At 40.0% G+C, this 14,023-nt stretch overlaps 1 protein-coding gene across 1 annotated transcript in view; it reads left to right on the top strand.

Annotated features, from left to right (window-relative positions):
- The window catches only part of LOC106931435 (breakpoint cluster region protein), a 45,953-nt gene that overhangs the window by 5,077 nt on the left and 26,853 nt on the right, over positions 1-14,023 (top strand). The window contains exon 2 of the mRNA XM_088009091.1: positions 12,725-12,897. Within this exon, the coding sequence (XP_087865217.1) occupies positions 12,725-12,897 (173 nt within the window). The remainder of the gene's footprint in view (positions 1-12,724; positions 12,898-14,023) is intronic.

The raw sequence follows: 14,023 nt of genomic DNA, 5'->3' as shown, positions 1-14,023 counted from the left end.
TTGGAATAGTTGATTTTGGTTGCACTTATCGTTAAATGATGCAAAATAAACTCTCAGTGCTGTAATCATGCTTTTAAGCCTCATATATTGGACTGTTGCAAACAGTGAAATGAGCTGCGAATCACCTGTCACAATAACAAATTTTGCTGGACAATCAAATGTAGGAATTGTTGCGATAAATGAGAAACATTGTCATTCTCAACTAATATAATAATAAAAATGGATTCATAATAATAATGTGAGTACACCCACTGAAAGATCAAACAAATTTAAATTTCTAAAGAACATGTAACACTGAAACCGGAAGACATTTTAAATATTCAAAATAAACCAAAACGAGTGGAACAACAATTAAACATTGTATTTCAAAACTGAAAAATTGTAAATCATACGATTAATTCACGTATTGTTTATTGTGACGGGTACAGCTTTAAATGTTCCAAAACACACAAATATGAAAGGAAAAAAACCAGAAGCAACTGGCTGCACTCAGGTGGGAGGTTCTGCTGAAATCACATCTGTTAAGTCAAACTCTCTACAAATCTAGACTTTATAGAACACAAAGGCACAGGAGACAATATTTATGTTTTTGCTCCTCATCTAAAACTGGATGTGTGGTGGAAAACCAGTGCTGGACAATCCCTCCATAAAGCAAAAATATGGGTGTGTGGATGCACATGACAGCTGGTCAGAGTTGATGGAAAGATGGAGATGAATAATGTGGTGTAGGAAGAAAACATGCTGCTAAACTGCGAAAGGGTTGAGGCTGGAGCAGACTTTCAGCTTCCTGGAAGAAAACAAACCTTAACATGGAACCAGAGCACAGTCATGTGTTAAAACGGGCTAGTGAAAGTCCACAACTCCAGCACGGGAAAAGATTAGGCATGCAGTCTCCAGCCAGTCTAACTCAGGTCAAAGTACTGACTCAGGGGGACTGAATCCAAACAATTCTCTGATTTTTTTTTTTAAATTTTATTTTATTTTATTTTGGGGAAAATGAACATTAAAAACCATGTATTGTTTTTCTTCCACTCTCCAAAAAAGAGTGGAAGAAAAACAATGACAGACTAGTTTAATGTTGGTCTGTCATGTAAAATTACAGCGGAATGCGTTCATGTTTGTTGTAATGTAACAAAAACAGAAAATGTGAAGTGTACTCCTGGAATACTCTAACCTTCATTTTGTTTAAAGGAAGAGAATGATTTAAAAATCAACTTTTTTGAGATTTACATCATGTTATAATGTCATTCCCTCATCAAAAACACACCTGGAGTGTTGCTTTAATTCGTTCATGCATATTTGAGAAATCCTTTAATCCTTTACTCTGGGGCTAGGCCCCACTGTGCAAAACACCTGGAGGGACCTAGCCCCGCCTTCGAGATGCAGCTCCTCCTTGGAGCTGTGGTCCACAAGTTTCCAAGCTCCCACCTCACAGAGCAGCCATCCCCCACGGATCCCCCTCTCAGCTCCTTCAGACTAGCCAGGTGCAATTAGCAAACACCTGATGGAACTGCATATCTGCTGAGCTCATTAAAGGAGCTACTTCTCAGTGGAACACTGATAAAAATGTTGTTAAAGGGTTAATAGAGGAGCCATGTTCCTGAAGGCGGAGTTTCAGAAAAGGACAGAAGCTTTTAAAGAGACAACAGTCCAATTTCAAGGTGTTAAATTATTAAGTGATAATAACTGAAGTTATCATAGTTACTTGATTGTGCTATAAATTGGGACTATGTACCCAGAAAATACATAATATTGCCCCTTTAAATTGATGTTAATAGTAAACATAGATGACTAGATGAGGGTTTTTGCTGTTGATAATCCACACTGCACCAGACAGAAGTGACATGGCTTCCTGATGCGCAGATGATTCACTGCGCATCTGGTGTGGGGGCTGTTTCTGTCTTCAGCAAAAACGTGTGATTGTTTTTTTTTTTTTGTTTTTTTTACCGTTGGCTACGTCTCCTTGTTGCTGCAGACAAAGCCATGCTTGTCCTGGTGTCTCTTGACTTCATTTTCCTCTTGTCTTCCCAAAATGGCCCGTCTGTGGAACTGACACACTTCAGCAGATTTTTACCCTGAGAGCGGTAGAAATGAGCGTTGTCTCCTGCTTTCTGGTTATCTAGGCCAATTGCCAACCCCAGCTGTGAACGTAGCTGCCGATTAGCGGTGGACCTTTAAAGAGGCCATCCCTCTGATGGGTTATTTTTGCCATAATTAATTATCATCACGACATAGTCATGCCTGTGGCTCTTAAGGAGTTCTGCCGCTGAGGAAGGGTCTTTGCTCTCTCAGGGTTAAATCTGTACGTTTGTAACTTTTATAAAAAATGTGTGGTGTTTTGGTGCATATTTGTTAAAAACTATCTCCATGTTGTGACTCTGTAACATAAGACAGATGAGATGTTAAAAGATCAATCTCCTCCAGCCCCTCCCTGAGCTGCTGTTACGTCTGAAGAAATGCACGACTCCTGACCAAAAGCAACCAATTGGAGCCAAGAGGCAGGTCTTAATGCTGTCAATCAATCTAATGTACTTGCTGCTCAAATGTTAATGGCGTAGAAAGGACTTACTGTGACAGGAAACTGTTTGTCCGTGCTAACTAGCCTGAGCATTCACAGCAGGCTCTGCTAGCAAATAAAGGGTGATTGACAGTGCTAAGACCCGCCCCCTGACTCTGATTATTTGTCATTGGGAGAAGGCAGAGGAGCTTGTTTTTTTTTGTTGTTGTTTTTTTACATATTATCTCTCTCATACCATACTTCCACAACACAGTGACAGTTTCAACAAATTTTTTTTTTTTTTCGCAAACGTTACTGCAGCTTTAATATAATGCAAAAAAGACGCATTATATTCTGACGCAGTCGGAAAAAATGGGATGCAAAACCTCCCATTAGGTTAATAATAATTCCCACAAAAAATAAAATGAAAACACCAATTTGTCTTTTTGGATGCATTTATCCTGGAGCGCCTTGGTCAGGATGCTGCGCGGGTTTTCCTGTAAACGCGTCTGTCTGGGACGATGTCTGTCTGCTTCAGACCGGAGGCTGGCTCAATCTGCCGCCTCAGCAGGACTCGCGCCATCAAACCCAGTTAACTGCAGACTCGTGGATATTTGATGTCCCTCGTGGAAGCCCAGACAGACCTGTCGTTGTTACCTGGATGTGAACGCCTGAGCTCCAGCGGTCAGGGCGGGGGGTCAGAGCCAAAGAATTCAGCCTCTCCCTTTCCTAAAGTAAACGTGGGCGTACAAGAGGAAGTCCAACAGGGCAACTCTGCATTTGTGTGAAAGTAAGGCACCTGTTCTCCTTTTCAGCGCTCAGAAGCTGGCAGCTCATCAGTACACCAGACCAGGCCTCCCCAGCTGCTCTGGCAGTGGAAGGCATGAATAGTCTTTGTGTTCCCCTTGTCGATCAGAAAGCACAACAGAAAATCTCGTTGGGACTGTTGATTCTGAACGCTGCTGTTCATCTCACACCGTTCCCGTACGCATCGTAACGTACGACTCTCCGTAGATGATCTGGAGGGAAAACAAATGTGTGGCATGTTTTTGGAGGGTTGCAGGGCTGCAGGGCTCCCGTCCCTCGTGCTCAGCTTCGGCCCTCTGGACTTGCGGGCTGGGCTCCCCTCCCTCGGTCCCCTTGCTCAAAGGGCCCTCTGTGCTGCAGGCTGGCAGGCCAAGTGTTTATGGAATGTCTCAGCTGCTTGTGGGGTGTGGGGGGGAAGTGGATGTTAAGTGCTCTATGAGTTCACCTCCATTGTAGGGGAGCTTGCTTGTTTGTGAGATGCTGAGAGTTTTATATTTTTGGCTAAACTTTGAACTCAAAACAACTCAGTTGGTAATGAATACAAATGGAGACGCATTCTGCCAGATATGCTCACTTATTATTGTTTTTTAAATTTTATCAACTTTTTGACATTTCATCACAAGTGCAAAGTTAAATGTCTTCTGTTGTGATTTTATGCGACTGACCGGCACAATGCAGCGCATAATCAAGAAATCGGAGACATACGATGCATGGTTCTCCCACTTTGTTTACAAACAAAAATCTGAAAAGTGTGGTGTGTATGTGTATTTAGCTCACAGTTCACTGTAGTTACCTGAACCTCTACCCTGGTTGCAAGCCTCCCACAGCCCCTAACATCTTACTGTGTTTTGCTCCATCTTCCAAACAATGTGGCCATTAGCTGTGTCTCCGTTTGCTTAATGGAAATACACCAATTTCAGATAAACTGATAACTTGCAGTTTTGAGTATTGGCCGATTACTCATATTGAGCCGATATGATATCAGCACAAAACATAAATACTCTTATTACTTGTTCAGATTCAAATTCAATAATACTTTAATTTATCCCAAAGGGAAATTAAATGTTGTTGTAAGTCATTAATTTAGATTCTTCAAAGACTTATTGAAGATGGTGATGATCTGCAGCAGTCTGTACTGCACTGAGTCTGAAGAAGCCTCTGACTGAAGATGCTCTGTAGTGTGACATGTTAGAAAGGGTTTGATCAAGTGATGTTACTCAAACAGAGAACAATAGTCAACAACAACAGGTTTGAGAATAACGGACCCATATATTAATAACCAATTGGTCGGAGATTTTAGCTGCAGGCTAATACAATCAGATACTTATTTCTTTGGCTGATATTGGACCGATTTCCAATGTTAATATCGGATCTCCATCAACAAGTGAACTCTTGACTTAATGAAGCTCATGTAACATCCAGAAACCTTTGCACAGATTTTGTGGAGTCTTGTATCCTTAAATCTAACTGTTAAGCAAAGTAAATCTGAAATGTTTTCATTAATCCAGTCCTGGCCCGGTGCTCTGGTAAATGAAACACTGCGTTAAATTCTCTGTCTCCAGGCAGATTATGACAGTCAATCATATTGAAGCACATCAGGTGAGCTTCGTTCACTAATATTTAATTCCTCTTAGACATCCACATGAATATTTCAGTGAACCAAGAGGTCGCCGATTTCTTCTCGTCTCCGCTCACGTCAAAACAGCGATGTCATCTGTCGATTATAATTTAAACAAAATGTTTGACGTAACTGCGCTGCTTCTAGTGCAAATGATGAATTCAGAAAGTGAGTTCAATAAGATTGATTCCTGTTTATCACACTCCTTTTGCACACTTTTGTTTATTTTTCCAGATTGCAGCGGCTATCAGGCACTGTTTTCTTTTAATGTGGCGCGTTATGAGCTGAAGTCTGACCGCCCTGAGCTATTTCAATGTACCCTGATTAGTAGCTGCACGGAGCTGGGCTGCTGCTCAGTTCTGACCCTCACCGCTCAACGGCTGGTGATAATTTTAGGTTTTCTCACAGTGAATCTGAACCATGTGCTGGTGGACCTCAGCAGAACTCTGGTGCAGAGGGCCTTGTAGTTCAGCTGATGCCTTACGTAAGCCACAGGGTGCAACACTGTTACACTCTGCCTGAACACACACAGCTTGTGTCTGGATTTGGCATGTCAGAAGGCCTGGTTACAGGAGGAGGCAAAATTAGCTTTTACAGAGTGTACATGTAAAAGTCAAGGGAGCATTCACACCAACCGTTTTAATCCAACTCCAGTTTGTTTGTCTAAAAAGTTTGTTTTGGGAAGTTTGCTTTTTTTTCCAATCAAAAAAGCAAACTTTTGTTTGGTTGAAGTGAACTCTGGTGCAAAATGTGAACGCCAAGTTCACCGGAGACTGCTCTAAAAGCAGGAAGTGGACAAAGCAAGGCATTCTGGGTAAATACAACCAATACAAAGAAGAGAGTCTAGTGCTACTGGGAGAAATTACTTGTGGTTTTTTTGTCAAAGGCAGAAGAGACAACTGCTAAAACCTGATGCTACTCCGTTTTTGTTTACATTTTATGAAGAAGGAAGTTGTGCTCATGTCTTGAGAGGTTTTTGTGTCGTTTCCTTCAACGATTCTTAGAGCAGCGCCACCAGAGGAGAGGAGGGGATCAGCTGTTTTTTATTTTTTTTTTAGAGTTTGTTTCATTTAACACAATACAGTGTGAAAGAGAGCCACATCAACTGAAAATGTAACAAATGTTGCAACTTTTATCCACAATCAAACTGAGTCCACAGGGCTACTGGGTGTGAGAACACTCCAGTATAGTCCATCCAGAATATCCTGATCAGAACAACTTCAGGTCATGTGGATCATTCCTGAGATGTTTTTTTCTTTTCCACGGCACAAGACGGATAAATACAGAGATTTACATTTCTATAAATGATAAATTTTTTTTATAACCCTACATTACTTAAAAGCAAAAGTTATAGTTTGAAGACATTAGTATCTGTTATTTTCCAACTTCTGCCAAAGATTTACTGTTGGATTTAAGTCTAGACTTTGACTGGACCATTTTAACACAAAAATATTGCTTGATCTAAATCAGTCCACTAAGTCTTGAGGTCTTTAGGAAGTTTTAGTAGGTTTTTTTTTCCAAGTATTCTTCAGCTCCATCCATATTTCCATAAACTCTCACCAGCTTCTCTGAGGAAAGGCATCCCTACAGCTGATGTTAACACCACCGGAGGTGAGGGGGAGAGGATGGGGATTTCAGAATGATGTGCTGTGTTGTTATTCCCTCCAAAGTGCTTTGCATTTAGGCTGAAATGTAATATTTTGAGCACCTTGCTTCATGTTTTCTGTGTCTCCAACATGTTTTTCCCGCTGTTCCCGTCTGCCACAATCCAGATGAGAATCCATTTTCCGGACCCATAAAGCCGTGGCTCTTACTGAGCCTTTTGCAGGTTATTATATGAAAGTGTTCTACTTTTCAGACGGAGACGGCGTCCTTCACTGGACATTTCTTCTCTCCTGTGAGTTCTGAAGGCTTAAATTTCATTTTCAGGCCTTTTCTGAGCTGCATAAATCAGACCTTGTTTATTCATAGGGACTTGTGATCAAATTTCCGTCCATCAGCCGACTTGTCCTCTGTGCGGGACGGTCAATATGTCCACAGCGGGGAGCGAGGAGTTTGCGTCGCACTCGTCTCTGTGCTCTCACGAGTTTGGGCTGCGTTCTGGTTTTCCTATTGGTGAACCGGACCGGGTGGGGGGAACATAGATGCTGCTATTCTGGTTCCAGCTGGGCTCAATCCATTGACCTTTTTGCTCCGTTGGGTTGTTACTCTTGGGAACTGGTGTCTGAAATCGATGCCATTAGTCGAACAAAATTGATATTTTCTCCCCGTGGTCTATGTTAAATCAGTGAGCAGATATTACACTGCAGCTTTTGACTCTGTTGTCCTCCAGCATGAATCAGCCGATCCTACACCAGAGTTATAATAGTTTTGGGTTTTTCATTATAGTTTAGTTTTATTTTGATGCGACTTTTTGTCTAATTTACTTAGTTTGAGTTTTTAAGAGGTTGTCTGCTAGATTTTAGCAATTATTAGTTAAATATTGTTTAGTTTTTATTAGTAGTTTTAGTTTTTCATACTTTACTTCATTTTTAGGTGCAAAATTAAAAAAGTCAAAGTATTGTATTGTGATTATACATCGATTGGGTTATGAATACTCAATAAAAAAATACAGTTTTAAAAGAAGTTATTCAATTATTGTTGAATTATTGTTTTTGGTTTTTTGTGGACTACAAGTACTGCCAAGGGGAGTATGGATTATTGTAATTTGCCGAAAGCTGACCAAGATTATTATTATTAACTAAAACAAATGACAAAAACTGAAATTGAGAAAACATTTGTGTTCACTAAAATAAGTGAAAACAATAATTAATGGGGAAAAAACTAACTGCATTGTGCATTTATAAAACTAACAAAAACATACCGAAATAATCGATGTAACATCCTATCTCTAATTTTAATATGTTTAGTTAGTTTTAAAAACATGATATAGTTCCAGTTAGTTTTCCCCCATTAATTACCGTTTTTATTTCAGTTAGCGAAAATGTTTTCACTATTTCAGTTTTGGTTATTTGGTTAGTTTTAGTTAACTATAATAACCTTCAGATCGCTGCTGTGGTCTGAAACAGCTTTCATGCTAATCTCATTTTAAAGCTAAGCACAAGCTGTTAGTTTTAATACGAGTAAAAACAGAAAATTCGAGTCTCTCAAAGGCCGTGTTTTAGTAAGACAGGGTTACTTAATTATTTAGGGTGATGGAGAAGCTGTGGTACTGGCGGCTTTATCTCTGCTGCACATCTGTCACTGCCCCTCTCTCTGTTTTATCATAATTCATCTATATGGATTAGGATCAGGGCTTTCACCGTGGCTTTGCTTTGTCATGAGGGTCCTACAGGACTTTTGTTGCTGTTCTGAACGGGTCTCTTGTTCACATGGTGCAGGAAGGAAAAGTACTTCACGGTGACTAATTGTTCTCAGAAGCAAGGCTCGAGAGTTCAGACCCACTTTGTTTGGCAGAGGGGTTTGTATATTCCTCTGCATCTATTTTTAAGTCTGGGTGTCAGTAAGGTAAACAAAAGGAAAATCAGATGTTGCAATATATACCTGATTCATTGGAATAGGTTTAAATGAAATTCTTGAAAAACAGATTTAGAGTTCAGTGACGGTCCAAAGCAAAAGCGGCTCCTCTGTGATCCCCCGCTCTGCACGGCTCAAACCCACAGCTGTTAAGTCTTATGTAACGTCATTAGAATGTATTTATTACGTTTCGATTGCAGAGCTTGAAAGGGTTTTAAGCTGCGCATAGTTGGGTATTTGGGCAGACATGTCACGGTTATCACAGCCATCTTTACCACCCTCCAGCTTTTCGCCTAGTACTTTGAGGTCACGCAAACGGAGGGCTGTCCAGTTACAGTGGGTCCACCGCGGTGTTGAGGAGCGGTTCAATTCTTTAAGCCTCTAAGGGGGATTATATCTGTGAACATTATATTGGCTTTATTCTGTATGTATGTGTTGACTGATTTACAGAAAATCCATTGAAGGCAGATGAGCCTGTTATGTAAAATAGAAAGGAAGCATTTTAGGTCGAGGTAACGCAAATCTGAAACACCAGGAAGCAACGCTTCATTCTCTTTAACCTTCGTTAGAATGCAAAGACTAAAATGAGATGAGCAGGTGTGTATATTGTATACATAGTTCTCATGTGGCGACACACTTCCAGGAGCTTTGTAGCTGACAGCCATCTTGGTAGATATCTGTTACTGTGGTGACAGTTGCTATGGAGTCGCTATGACACAAGCTTAGAACTAGCTCTCACCTTATTCCTGTCTAAATCAGAAACAATAGGAATACAATAAGGAATAGGAATAAAATTAGGCTAATTTTAAATTAAATGTAATTAGCGTCTCATTTTGACTTGATCTTAGTATCCCAACAATCCTGTTTAGATTATTAAGGTATTGTATGCTCTTAATATAATATTAATATTACCACCATCAAGATTTCTTAGATTTAAAAACATCAAATTTCTCTCGGGACCATTTAGAACTGGTGTTAAATTTTGGGTTTGAGATTGAATGTCAGCAACATTAGATTCAAACCAAACTCATGAGTAAAATCTGTGCAGAAACAACAACCTCTTCTCAAGAAGAGACTATGTTTATCAGCGCTCATAAGATTGTTCCAAATACATAACCTTGTGGATCACCCTTTGAGTTGGCAGTAAAGATGACTGAGAATAGTTTTGTGAGAGATTGCTCTGGAACCACAACCAGCTACTGCTGTCTGAGGCGTACCGGGGGGAAAGCTGTTGTAAAAACAGCATGTTAAACTGCTTCAAAAGCCATTTATTACTGTAGTTAAACTATGCATGCCCTTCAAAGTACGTGTGTGTGTGTGCGTGTGTGTGTGTGTAGGGGGGTGCTCTGTAAACACATAATGGCCGTGACTTCAGGAGGGGATGTGTTAGGAGCAGGAGTGAGGGGCTGTTTGTGCAGAGATGACCTTGTGTAGAAAGCCTGTTTCCTCTCTGGAGCAAAATGAATTACTGAATTTTCCGGGCAGACCTGCCTGGACATTTCCTCAGTAGGCGTCCTTGTGATCGCTACAACAACCGCTCTGGCTGAGGGTCTATTGTGATGTCGGCTTTCTCACACCGGCCGCAGCCAAGCGAGCGCCGTGTTTGAAACCCGTTTGCATGTGAGAGAGAAACGACCAGGTTCTGGGATGTAAGAACACGTTTTGAAATCCTCCTCCGGATGTACTTCTGGTACTAAAGAGGTTCTGACAGTTACCTAGAGGAGGATGTGCTGCTGGTATTGACTAGGAAGCTGCTTGAACTACATTGGTGGGGTTTTTTTTTCACCTTTGCCTCCTGAGGTTGGGTGTTTGTTGAGTTTTGTCCTTTTGGATTCACAGCAGAAACACGAAATCTCACCGAGTACTTTTAGTCTAGTTTCTATATCTGAATACACTCAAAATAAGACAAAACTAACTTTATAAGCAACTGTTCAACAAGATATATGAGTTTGTTTAAGTCAATAATTTCTTAATATTGATGAAAAAGTTCTAGTTCCGTTGGCAGATCATTTCCCTTATGGGACAAGACATTTTTTTCCTGTTATTCATGAAATAATCTGCTAATGGAGCAACTAATTTTCCATCAATATTAAGGAATTATTGACTCAAAACACACTTGTATTTCCTGCTGAAAAGTTACTTATAAGTTATTTTCATAAGTTAGTCTCATTTCAAGTGTACAAAAGATGTTTGGACTAGAAACTAGACCAAAAATACTCGGTAGGATTCTGTGTTTTTGCAGGGTGACATGGCTCCGTCTTCCTCTTGTTTCCGGAATCCTTTATTGTCCTGTTTTCGTGCTGCGGTGAACCAAATTCACGGCCTCCTTAAAATACTCTGTCCAACAGTACGACAGATCTTAGACGTCCTCTTTCTTTGGACTATGGTTTTTGATGCTTTTCTATTCTATAAGCGAGCTGCCAAGTCCATGACAACAAGGCGATGATGATTATACATGTTGGTGAATCGGAGTGGCTGACTGTAATTACAGTACACAGAAGGCTGCTCATCTTAAAAAGACGCACTGACAAGTGTCGCATATATCCCTAACATGTTTTTCCAGTCCTGGCTGGCTGCGAGCGTTTGTGTTGCAACACGACCCACACTCGGCTCTGCATTTTGCCTTTTTTTTTTTTAAACAGGATTCTGAAAGAAATCTGTTGTGTGAGTTTTGAGACTTCTCTAAATACGTGAATTATGAGTAAATATCACACCAAGTTACAAGATCTGGTTTCTTCACATCAACAAAAAAACAAATGTGAATGAAGGGGGACTGTATGCATATCCAGCAGGGCACGTGTGTTTGCCTTGCCTTTTCACTTGTTTATCCACCCATTGGCTTCACCTCGCTCACAGGGACAGGCTGGATTTAAGTAGGTCGCAGGTTTATAGAGGTTAACAAAGGACTTAAAATAAAACAGAAGAGCTTAATGCTGAGAGTTTATTGTCAGCTGTTCACATCATAATGACTATTGTAGTCCAGGTGAGGATTTTTCTTCACTTTTTTTGTATTTTAACTTGATTTTTCTGCACACAGCTCAGTTTGCCTCATTCCTTACGGTGAAATCTGAACAATACATAACACAAATATTGACATTATCAATTATTAGGGAGTTTCAATGTTGTACATGCTAACATCTGTCACACATGAATGTGAATTTAATGCACTTGATATATTCATGGCAAATTACAACAAAGACAGGACCATTGCATGGTTTTGTAAAGTCACACAAAGCTAACCGGAACCGCCCAAAGCAGCCGTAAGTCACATGGTAACGCAGCAAACATGTGGAACAAGGAGCTCCGGTCAAATGTATGGAAGCCCACAAGTGCGCACTTTAAAGTCATCCTTTCTAGTTTTAAGTTTAAAATTACAGGTTTAGAAGTCATAATTTTCAAATTTATTATTTTGATTCAATTATGGGACCTTTGAATTATGGAGTGAAAGTTATAATTATGAGATTCAAAACTATAATTTTGACTTTCAAAGTCATCATTTTAAGATAGAAAGTCAAAATTGTGACATTTTATCTCAAAGTTGTAACTTTGATTCTGAAAATTATAAGTTTAGTCTCATAATTATGACTTTGAATGTCTTAAATTATGAATTTGAATCTCAAAATTATGACCGTCTCAAAATGCTGAAATTGAATTTTGAAATTATGACTATGAAAGTCAAAATTATGACTTATGAATTCATTTTATTTGAATAGGCTGTCCTACTTGTTTTCATGCCACAAATAGGTTAGCCTCGCAAATGAGACGAAAATTAATTTATCTTTTTTGTGCCACAAGAAAATTGCAGCCCCAGGGAAACATGGAGGAAGCAGCATCATGTTCTGTGGATGCTTTGATTTCAGCTGGTCAGAGGTGAAGGGGATATGGAAGGAGCTAAATGCTAAATGCAGGACAAACCTGGATGAAAACCTGTTAGAGGTTAATAAAGACTTGAGGCTTGGATGGAGGTTCACCTTCAAGACCACAACCTTAAACATTTAGTCAGAGCGGCAGTAGAATGAGTTAAAAAACTGTAGAAACAGAGAAATTGTTCCTCCAACACTCTGTCTCATTTGACTGAGCCGTTTTCCAAAGAAGAATGGGCAAATATTCCAGGTTCAGCACAGATGTCATCCTGCAGTGACTTTACGATTCTCATTCCAGCTGGAAGTGGTGCTCCGGCTTGTTGCCTTGCCCATAATAATGTGTGTCTGTGTTAACTCCATGACCTAGCAGCATCTCCAGCTCATCATGTGACTATTGTGCTTTGTCTGCCCATTTTCTCCTAGACATGGAAAACCCTCCATCTTACAGCTACGACCTGGAGCATTCCGAGGAGCACCCGCCTCGCCACGAGCCTCTGTCCTTCAGCGGCTCGCCGTCCTCCTCACCGCGGCTCCGCTCCAAGAACCGGAACAGCCGGGACACGCAGTCATCCGGTTCTCTGGAGTCCACACAGTCGGTAAAGTTGCTGTGACCGACAACTCTGACACGTTGCCCATCATCTCCTGCTCCCCCGCTTTCCTCCTCTCTGCCGCTGCATTGTCCTTTGGTGTCCTCTGTCCACGCTCCAGTCCACAATGCTCATTATCTGCGCTTCTTCCTTCAGAGCATAAGGGTTGTTGCTTTGCTTTTTCTGCTGTCTGTTAACCGTTTCTTCTTCTTTTTTTTGTTTTGCTTAAAAGTATGCTATCTTTCACACGGTTTATGATGTGTCTTGTCTGCTTGACCATTTCACACAACTTCTACACCAATCACCCAGCAGGTTCTCAGATTAAATATTCTAAGAGAAAAAGCTGAAATAGACCATCAATAAACATTCTTTTTATTTATTTATTTATTATTAATTTTTATTTAGGACTTGACAGTTTTTAAGAAATGAACCTGTAGAATAAACATTACTGCAAATGTTGTCACGGTATTCTCACAAATAAGAGGTTTTACATGGATTTTTATTTGACACACAAAGTAGTACTTGAATGGCAAGTGGGGAAAAAAAAGAACACATGCTTTACATGTGATCCAAAACTAAAAATCTGAAAAGTGCGGCTTGCATTTGTCACACAATCATCCCCCCTCTAAGCTCATACACAAACATCAGCAATATGGAAATAAACATCAGTTGTCGGCCCAGTTTAACTTATTGAACTGGTACTGATATGTCAATAAATTACTAACATCGGCCGATACCAATGTTAATGCTGATATATTGTGCATCCCATGTGTTAACACAAAAATATGCTTTAAACTAAACTCTTCCACTGTGACTCTGACTGTACTGTGATAGCAATGAAGATTATGATTTAAAACCCTAATTATTACTTTAAAATAGCCTCTTGGCAATGATTGTATGACACAGCATTCATAGCGGCACAAACAAAAATAAAATTTTTGAAAAATATTCAAGTTTACAACAGGATTCTTTAAGACGCCACTTGCTTTAAGAAACTGCTCACAGTAACATCATTTCGTCTTTTTATTATTAATTTGCTTATTTATTGATGTTCTCATGAAACAGTGGAGAAAATAGCAAAAATAACATTTCCCATCATACCGCCAGTTTTTTTTTATTTACCATCAATAACTGA

The sequence above is a fragment of the Poecilia mexicana genome, unplaced genomic scaffold, assembly GCF_051168715.1.
Source record: "Poecilia mexicana isolate PSO_F unplaced genomic scaffold, ASM5116871v1 scaffold_9, whole genome shotgun sequence".
Lineage (NCBI taxonomy): Eukaryota > Metazoa > Chordata > Actinopteri > Cyprinodontiformes > Poeciliidae > Poecilia > Poecilia mexicana.
The sequence above is the reverse complement of the archived record's forward strand: the minus strand, read 5'-3'. Positions and strand labels throughout refer to the sequence as shown.